The sequence below is a fragment of the Frankliniella occidentalis genome, unplaced genomic scaffold (assembly GCF_000697945.3).
Source record: "Frankliniella occidentalis isolate FOCC.00 unplaced genomic scaffold, Focc_3.1 Scaffold16, whole genome shotgun sequence".
Classification (NCBI taxonomy): domain Eukaryota; kingdom Metazoa; phylum Arthropoda; class Insecta; order Thysanoptera; family Thripidae; genus Frankliniella; species Frankliniella occidentalis.
The window spans coordinates 159778-168861 of NW_026267146.1; the positions used below are offsets into that span (position 1 = coordinate 159778).

A 9084-nucleotide genomic window follows, 5' to 3' on the forward strand; every position below is an offset into this window, starting at 1 on the left:
CCTGCCCTCCCGTGCCCCTCTCCGCCCCGCCCCTCCCCCGGTGCGTCGTCGTGGTCGTCGCCGCCGCCGCGCCCGCCGCCTCGTCACCGCCCGGTCCCCACCGTCCTCCTGTCCGTGTGATGTTTACGTTTCGCCATCCACGGTGCCGGTAGGGGCGGAATGGTGGCAACCCTTTACTACCCTCTCCTTCTGTCCCCCCCTCTCTCTCTCTCTCTCTCACACACACACACCCACACACATTGTGTTCTCGACCGTCACATAGTTTTCCCGCCCGTCGTTTTATCAATAATTCCCTTCTGTTTATGTTGTCAGATAGCAGGAGCGACGACGGTTAACCCCCCCTTCCCCCTCTATCCTCTTCAACTCTACCCCCAGTCTCTCGTCATGTCGAAAGCTCTCTCTCTCTCTCTCTCTGCGATAACACGTGTGTGCAACTATTACATAAAGTGCATCGGACGGGGTAATTTTTCGGTTGTTAGATGTGCGGGTTTGGGGGGGGGGGGTGAAGTCGCCCAGGACAGGAAAAAGGAGATCGGTGATTGTCAAGTGTTCCTGTACGCATGGCCTCGTAAGCGGATTATTCCATTCGTTTCTTTTTTAAAGGTTTCTTTTATTCCTATCCCTTTTTCATTTGCACACGCGCGTTATTGTGATAGAACAGTGTCCCACACTCAATGTACATTCGTGTGGTTTTTTCCCATTTTTTTTTGTTATTATTTCCTCGCCGCACCTGCCGAGGGCCCTGCTGCCCGCCCCCCTCCCCTCCCCGCGCGCCGCGTGACGTCATCGCCAGTTTATCTCTTGCTTACGCGTCGCGCAGCCAGGCGGCAGGCGGCGGCAGCCGTACCGCTCGGTCGCCCATGCCAAAATCTCAAAACGCGATAATAGTAGCGGAGCGCCCCGGGACTGCTGCATCCGTCCCTGAGGGTGGTAGTGTGGGGGAGGGACGGGGGGCGAAGGGGTGGGCGACAAACTGCTTACAGCCCGCCCAACTAAATCGAACGCCGAGATAACTTTCCTTTAACAGCTCCCTCCTCCCTCCTCGTGAACAAATTGAAACATTTGTAGAAATGTTTCTTGGGGTAGTCTATGTTTTCCATCCTTCGAGTAGGTGCACGGGTCGCGGACGTGCCGAGAGCGCGCACTCTAGTGATGAATCATTCCCTTCCTCGAGTCAACTGGGGGGGTCGCCATAATAGTGATGGGGAGGGGCGGGGCGGACGCGGGGGAAGGGCCTCGAGGGAATGTCAGGCGGGCGCACTCGCGCCGCGCCCGCCGCGGGCCTCGACCTGCAGAAAAAAACGCGTAATTGTTTCCCGAATAGAAGGATGACACCTCATCTCGCACACGGCCGCCGATGCCGAATCACATCGCGGTCCCCCTCGCGACCTGGCTGCCGCGGCGGCGCGCGGCGCGGCGCGTGCGGCCCGAGCTGGCGCGGCGCGGCGGGGTCCTCCGCGAGGCAAAGTAGCGCGCCGCTGCGGCCGCGGCCACGGCGCCCCGCACGCGCGTCCCGGGCCGCGGCCGCGCACAGCCCGCCCGGGACGCGCCGCCCCGCATTGTGGCGCCCGCCCCGCGACATGACAACCCGTGTCACGGCGGCAACAGAGTGGCATCTGCTCAGGTCCGAGGGGTAGAGTGTGTCGGGCCGCGCAGCCCCGCGCCGCCCCCGCCGGCCCGGGCCAGCTTCAAGGCCGTGGGGCGGGCGCCGGCTCGGCTCGGCCCGGCCCGGCTGGCTCGGCTGCGGCCCGCCGCGCTCGGCTCGGCTCGGGCGGAGGGATACTCGCGGGCGCAGCGCTCCGCCGCGCGTTGGGAGCACTGTGTCTGTGACGCGAGCAGCGGCCGCCCCTACCCTGCTCCCTGCTCCTGTGACGAAGGCTCAGAAATTTTTGACGTGGCTGCTACGTACTAGCTGCCGTACCCACTCCCAACCCACCAAAGTGAGTGACGAGATATACGTAACTGGTAAGTGCACCGGGGGCATAATAACAACTAAGTGCGTGCCCCAGGCCCCGTCGCACGGACTCGACCGACCACCAGAGCCGTAATATTCCGTTCGCGAGTCGCGCGCGGCGACCGCAAGCGGAAAAGCGGAGAAATGAGCCCGTGCTCGATAAGTGAGCGGAATATGGCGTCTTTTCTGGAAATAAGTTCGCGGGCAGGAAATGGTCACCGGGCGGGCGGACTTGCATAATATTTTGGTGCTGTTCGTCCTGCGGGTCCTGTCTGGCACAGCCAGTTCCCTCCTGCCCGTGTGCGTCTGGACTTTGTGCTGTACGTGACGGAGCCAAATCCCCCGTACCCTTTCTACTGTCCTCCGCTAGCTCTAGCCAGGTCTAGCCATCTCACGGTGTTGACTCAAATTTTTCAAGGCCGCGGGGTGAAAATTTCAAGGTAGAAGGGAGAACTTTTAGGAGCGTGACGTCGCAGATATTTCTGCGCGCGTTGCAGTCGAAATAAAAGTCTGTCACGCGCCAAAAGCGTATTGATGAATGAAGTAAGCATGGACCTAACCTCACCTAACCCGCTTGGACAGTCGTACTGTTTGTTTGTTTTGCTTTCCCACCGTAGCTTTTCCAATTTAAACATAACAGTTCAGTACATTTCTGCTCTCACCTATTGTATTCGATGTATTGGTTGCTATAGTTAGGTTTTCTCTGTGAGATTCTGAAAATGCAAAGAACTGGCATATTTTCTCACCTGCTGCACCTCTTATTTTTAATACTGATTTGTAATCCAGATTCATTGTGTTGCAGGCTTAGCGCCATTGGGCTATGGACGGAATGGTTGAAGAGCATGGCCAAGTTGTAGTCGATCCACTGGCTCACAGCACACCTGGAGGGAACGCATCTGCCATCATAACATCGGTACAGCCATCAGTCCAGCCAGCAATGGCTGTGACACAATCCTCTCAAACACAGCGTCTTGTCACAACAGCTAGCATCATGCAAATCACAATACCTCAGCAACTCAGTGTTGCTAATGCAACTGATGCCCAGGTACCCCTCTGTATCTTTTCGTTAGGCTTAAATTTCTTTGGTTAGAGACTCTTACATTTGGATTCAAAGCCTGCATGCTTCCAAATTGGTACTTGATATTGCTATCTGAAGCAGCGTAGGTTGTTGCATGCTTAATCAAATTTGTCATTATTAAGTTCATTCAATTATCAGTTCTGCTTAAAGCTGCTTTTATCCAAAATGTCTTTATGGCTTGTTTATTTTGAATCTCTACTTCTTTGTTTTACTTTTTCAATTGGCTTATAAAAGTATTCATGGCTAATTACTGTCATCTAAACCCAGAACAAAAATTCTGCCACGTATTTTTACTTTACATAAAATTATATTGATAAGAGACTTTTTCTACAATTTTATTTTCTCCTTAGAGTCAGTTGTTTAGTGATTTAAAAATATTTTTACTCAGTATTTTAGTCACCTTTACTTGAAATCAAAGTATTTACCTAGGGTGTTGATTGGATAGTTATCCTACGTGAAGAATTTCGAGTGGTGTTTTAACTAATCTAAGAGGCGTCTATCTCTAAGACCACAAATATTTTGCTGTACACTTTTCAGAAGGTTTGTGATTTGCTGGATGCTGGTTTGTATTTGTTACTTTTTCCTTTGCAGAATTATGTATTGTTAGTATGTGCTCTAGTTCAATATTTTTATTGCAAAAGTTACTGTCATTTTTAATTTTGCATTTCTTGTTCTCTCTATCTTATTTACCAACACATTAGACATTTTGAAATGTACTTTCAAACTTAATTAGAAAAGCATGGTAGAAACAAATGGGTCCATACACTGATATGGACATGGCTGTCAACAATTCAATTATTTCTACACTACTTTCTGGGTCTTCAGATTTGTCATTTTCTCATTAGTTCCACTTGAAATATTTTTTTATCTTTTTAACCGCACAGTCTAGGTTGCATGTACTCAAAATTAATTTCTAATTCTTGTCTTTGTCCCCTCTAAAATTAGGTTCAGTCAGTGATACAAGCAAATAAGCAGTCTGTAATCCAGACTGCTACAGGAAACATTCAGTTGAAGCCAGGAAATGTTATTCTGGTCAAACCTAATTCTGTTATTCAGACCACACCAAATATTCAAACCATACAGGTTAGTCCAAAGGATTTTGTTAAACTTTAAAATAAATGTATGCAGTGATACTAACAATTTTCAAATCAATTTCTTACAGGTTGTTGACGCTGATAGTGACGATGATTTGTCCCCTAGGAAACGAAGGGATGTATTAAGTAGACGGCCCTCATATCGAAAGATTCTTAACGAAATTGACGAAATAGCAGGTTGGGATTTTATCTAACAATTGTCGTTATTGCAATTATTTATTGATGTTTCCAAGTGTTAAAGTGAACATCCCCCACCCTCAGGTAATCCAGGTCACAAGGTTGAATCATCATCTGAATGCGACTCAAATTTGGACAGTGAACTGTCTTCACATTCCCTCTCTGCCAACTACTCAGGTTAGTTGAAATACTTTTAAAATATTATACACAGGGCATATAATCTCAACATGGTCCCATGTTGTGTACCTCAAGATACATTTAAAGTAATTTTTGACATGTAATAATACATTTAAAAGAACAAAATTAGATAAAGTTATCTTATTATAAATCAGGTTTTGCTGGAGTATTAATATAAGTTCATATTAGTTGTTTTGATGTACATATCATGCTGGCATTCAGAAATTACTATGAATGCCATATCTGAAGTATTGAGTCTCTTTGATGTACCTTGCAATATGATATGCTCTTCAGGAAATGGTGAATGGCATGCACGTTGGTCAGGCTGGTGGTGGTACTTGGTTTCCCTTTAATTTTTGTCTTCCTCTGGTATTGCAATGAAACCAAATTTAGCATATCCACTTTGATTCAAAAGATGATTTTTTTTCACATCTTTTTTCAGATCTTGATATTTTTGTAAAACTTTCTTTTAAAAGATTTCTTATTTTTAGTTCTATGACATTCTCTTACAGTTCACTTTGCAGATTAGCTTTGAATGGATATGTATGGATTCATTGCAGTGCTACTTCTTGTTGAAAACTATCAAAGGGTGCATTTGTCAGTCTAGAAGGCTTTTGGTTTAATCAGTCTCTTGGATTAAGGGATACATTCTTAATAAATCTTTTAAGTAATTAAATAGTAGTCTTCAAATTGATACCATGAATCAATCTTATATCTTTCACAAATGTCATTTATCCATTTGTGTGCGTGATGGCTATTCCAATCAGCACAGTTTGCTTCATAAGGTATCTGTTGAAGACAAGAAATCCTTCTTTGCATGCTGTCAATGTGGGAATGTATATCCAAAATGATACAAACCTTTTGATCCTTTTCCCCCTCACTAAAACATTTGAACAAACCAACTGTATTGCAGAATTAAAATAGAATTCCTATCTAAAAAGGGGGAACCTCAAGAGCATACATAGGGTATTGCTTTTTGGATTTTTGAATAATGAAGGCGTAGCTTTCTTGTTAGGAGTTAGAGATATGGTGTTGTTTCAGTGATTCCAGCAGGAACTATACTCAACAGTCAGGGCGAAGCAGTGCAGGGACTGCACACTATCACCATGACCAACGCCACCTCAGCAGGTGGGCTAGTGCAGTACACCTCAGGGCAGGATGGCCCATTCTATGTCCCAGGTGAGGACGGACAATTGGCCACCATAGGTAGGGACACACACTCTTTTGATCAAGACACGGATGGCCCCTGCCATGCTCTTAGCACTGAGTTTTGGTTCCTTTGTCTGCCCTGCTGAGAGTCTACAATCCTCCAAGGATCTTAACAGACTTTGAATGAATTATTACTCTGTTATTAATGGTTATCATGTGTGTAGGGTTGTGTGTCACAGATATATTTGAAATGTCTCTGAGGCTTTCATGTTAAGTGGTGGTGGTGGTGGTGGTGTGCTATGTGGTGTGCTACTTTCAATCTATTCTAACTTTCTGGGACATTGTGAAAATTGCAGTTCATAACGGTCTTCCAAACTTTGTTTAGAGATCAGTCTAGTGAATCTTAAAATCAAGTTGCTCTTGGCATGCAGGCTTGTCCGCAATGCCTGAACTGCAACTAGTAACTTTTATGTTACGTTTCACTAATATCCTCAAAAACCTCACATAATTCTGTAAACTGTCCCAATTGCCCAAACCATTTGCACAATACTCCATTCTAAAATGTCTTTTTAAAATCTTATCACTTGTTTCCTGCATTAACCACACATGTTACTTTTGGTAAAGGGTTCATTAAGTTATCATACATTATATGTGCTTCTTTTCATGCTACTAATACAGCATTGTGTCTTCAACACTCTTTCTGGAAACTATAAATACTAATTGTCTTAGTTTGGCTGACAATCCCAGACTCATATGCTATGGGAAAGGTACAGGGCCTCGTGCAATTTCTTATTACTAATTTTAGTCTTATTTACCATTTCCTAGTTTTGAAAATTTTAACTGTAGTATATATACTAATTTATTTTATGTCTTCTTTTTTGACATCCTTTTGCTTACACAAGTGCCCCTGCTTTTTTCTGTCTGTTTTTCTTCCAACACACTACTGCTCGTTTCATTTTATACAACATGTGAAGTCATAGCATCATAGTATTGCATGGTTGTCCATTGTACAAATAATTATTTTGCTTTCTGTATATCTCTTACTGGTGGAAAAAATGCTTATCGCTTTAATTTCTAAAAATCATTCTAATTTTAATAATGAACAGATAGTTTACCCAAAGAGCAAAGCCTGATTTTGATGTGATATTTTTTCTCTACGTAAATTTTACATTGTACCATGTTGAGTCATTCTATTTTTTGTGTTTGTTTTGCAGTGTGCATGCCATTTTATTTGTCATTGTTTTCTATCCTTCAAATTGTCCCTTTACCCTCACTTCCTGACTCCGAATCCTTCCAGATCTCTCATACCCCTCCCTCTGCCTCCCTTTTGTCCTAGTCACCTATTCTTGTGGACGCAGCTTTCAATGTTTGGCTATATGTGATTGAGTGTTTTGGAGAGGATGTGAGTTCAAAACTTATCTTAAGATGCTTGAAAGATTTGTGTTGGGTTGCTTGACTTACCAAACTCAGATTGTTTCATTTAGAGTTTTACTTGTTCCATTTTTTTAAGGACACATTATTATACACAATTTAATTAGACCAATTTAATTGACAGTTATACCAGTTTGTTCAACTTAAGTTCTATTTGAAGGACATTTTAAAATTTCCTTTTTTTTTTTACTCTGTGTGAATACAGACAGTTTTATGATGGTTACACAGTTTGCTTGTGTTTTATTCCTATTGTGCCTGTAAATTCTTATCTTGGACCATGATGTCTGTACAATCTGCTTGTCGTTTTACAGTTGTCACACAAGGAGGTGGATTAAGTGGAGGCTCGGTCATGCCCGAAGATCAATCAAGAAAGAGAGAAATGAGGCTCCTTAAAAATAGGTAACTTTAATACATGTTTAATTTTGTCTATGTTCCATCCTAAAACTTCTTACCCCTGTATTTTCACACATTTCTTTGATTTTGTAGGGAAGCTGCCAGAGAATGCCGGAGGAAGAAAAAAGAGTATATTAAGTGCCTGGAAAACAGAGTAGCAGTGTTGGAAAACCAGAATAAAGCTCTTATTGATGAGCTAAAATCCTTAAAAGAGCTTTATTGCCAGACAAAAACAGAATGATAAGCCAGCAGGTAGCTGGCAATATGTTGCTCCATTGCTTTCTGTGATGATGCTGCTGATGTGGTTCCATCAGTCGGCTGATAGTTGCCTGGGTGTTTGGTAGCCACAACCTCCTCTGGTATCATACATTGTGTGTGAAGTTGTTGCATATGTAGTCGAAAGATGTGTTATAATTTACTTAAGTAAAAGTCATATCGTGGGGTACTTTTCTATACAATGCTTTTTGCGTGGACAATTATGAAATATTTTTGTGACATCCCCCATAACAATTTAAGTATGCCATCATTTCTCACTTTATTTTATGTCAGAGACTGTCAGCTTTACAATAGGACGATGTGGCAGTGAGTAGGGTGTGTTTAGTCGAATGCAAATCTTTCTTGTGATTTTTATTATTGTAAGTTCTGAAAGGCGATCATCCTTCGTTCCATCCTTCATTACTCCTGCATCAGGTGTGTTGGTGTGAGGTATTGTCTTGTATGAATACAAATCAAGGAAAGAGTAGTATTCACAATATGTGAAGTACTTCATTCAGTGATTATTATTGTTGCACATGCACAAAATTTATAGTTCAAGTAGTGTGTCATGTCTCCACGTAACTTTATGATTGCTGGCAATGTTGGCCTTTTCTTCCCACAAAGTATAGGCTTGTGACCAATAATAATCATTGGTTTTGTATTCTTTAATCTTGGATTATGATATTTTTTATGGTCTGAGATTTAGGCTGCAATTTGATCTGTGGGTATGGTTGTAGTGTAAGGTTCTTTACTTGAAGGCTGTAGTAAGTTTTTAATTTATTATATTTTGTTTCTTTGCCCCTTCTCCCCCTTATCCATTTTTTGTCACATGAAATGTCACTCCAAAACCTTAGACAATTAAGGGTTTTTATTCTGAAAATGTCCAGTTTTATTTTGTTTTTGAACTGTTATCTTCAATTCCTTCAATTTTGGGGGGATTTGCAATCTTTCACAAATTAAGTTTTAGTTAGTGTCCTGGAGCTTTGACCAGATGCCAATGCATCTGATAAATTATTGTCATCTATGCCCTGCAGTTTGTTCTTTTTTGTTCTTTTGGCTCAAAACATTACAGCATATTGTTGTAATTGAATGTTAACTGTATCTCCTATTTAACACGTGATAAAGCTACATACAAGTAGGCTCTTTACATCGGCCAGATAAATTTAATGCTTGTGCATGTCAAACTAGTTATAAGTCTGAGAGTGGTACAATATTTTGGTGAACATGCTATTTTAATACTGTTTTGAGTAGTAGATGTGAGTACACTTATTCTAATTTGTGATTTAGCTTTTCTTTGCTTCAATTTTCTTCAAAGAAAAATTATTGGCAGTTCAATCTGTCTGTTATTAACAGTTTTTGTGGAGAAGGGTCAGGGT

At 42.7% G+C, this 9084-nt stretch overlaps 1 protein-coding gene across 16 annotated transcripts in view; it reads left to right on the forward strand.

The window, feature by feature from the left end:
• LOC113205565 (cAMP-responsive element modulator) overlaps positions 1–9028 on the forward strand; it is a 10175-nt gene extending 1147 nt beyond the window's left edge. The window contains exons 1-8 of one of the 16 annotated variants that reach the window (XM_052264056.1): positions 1771–1940; positions 2757–2999; positions 3978–4115; positions 4195–4303; positions 4388–4480; positions 5522–5686; positions 7372–7459; positions 7547–9028. In XM_052264056.1, coding sequence (XP_052120016.1) covers positions 2775–2999; positions 3978–4115; positions 4195–4303; positions 4388–4480; positions 5522–5686; positions 7372–7459; positions 7547–7694 — 966 coding nt within the window. In that variant the 5' untranslated portion in view covers positions 1771–1940; positions 2757–2774 and the 3' untranslated portion in view covers positions 7695–9028. The other 15 variants (XM_026421230.2, XM_026421256.2, XM_026421281.2 and 12 more) reach the window with 15 other exon arrangements.
• Positions 9029–9084: the final 56 nt, after the last annotated feature.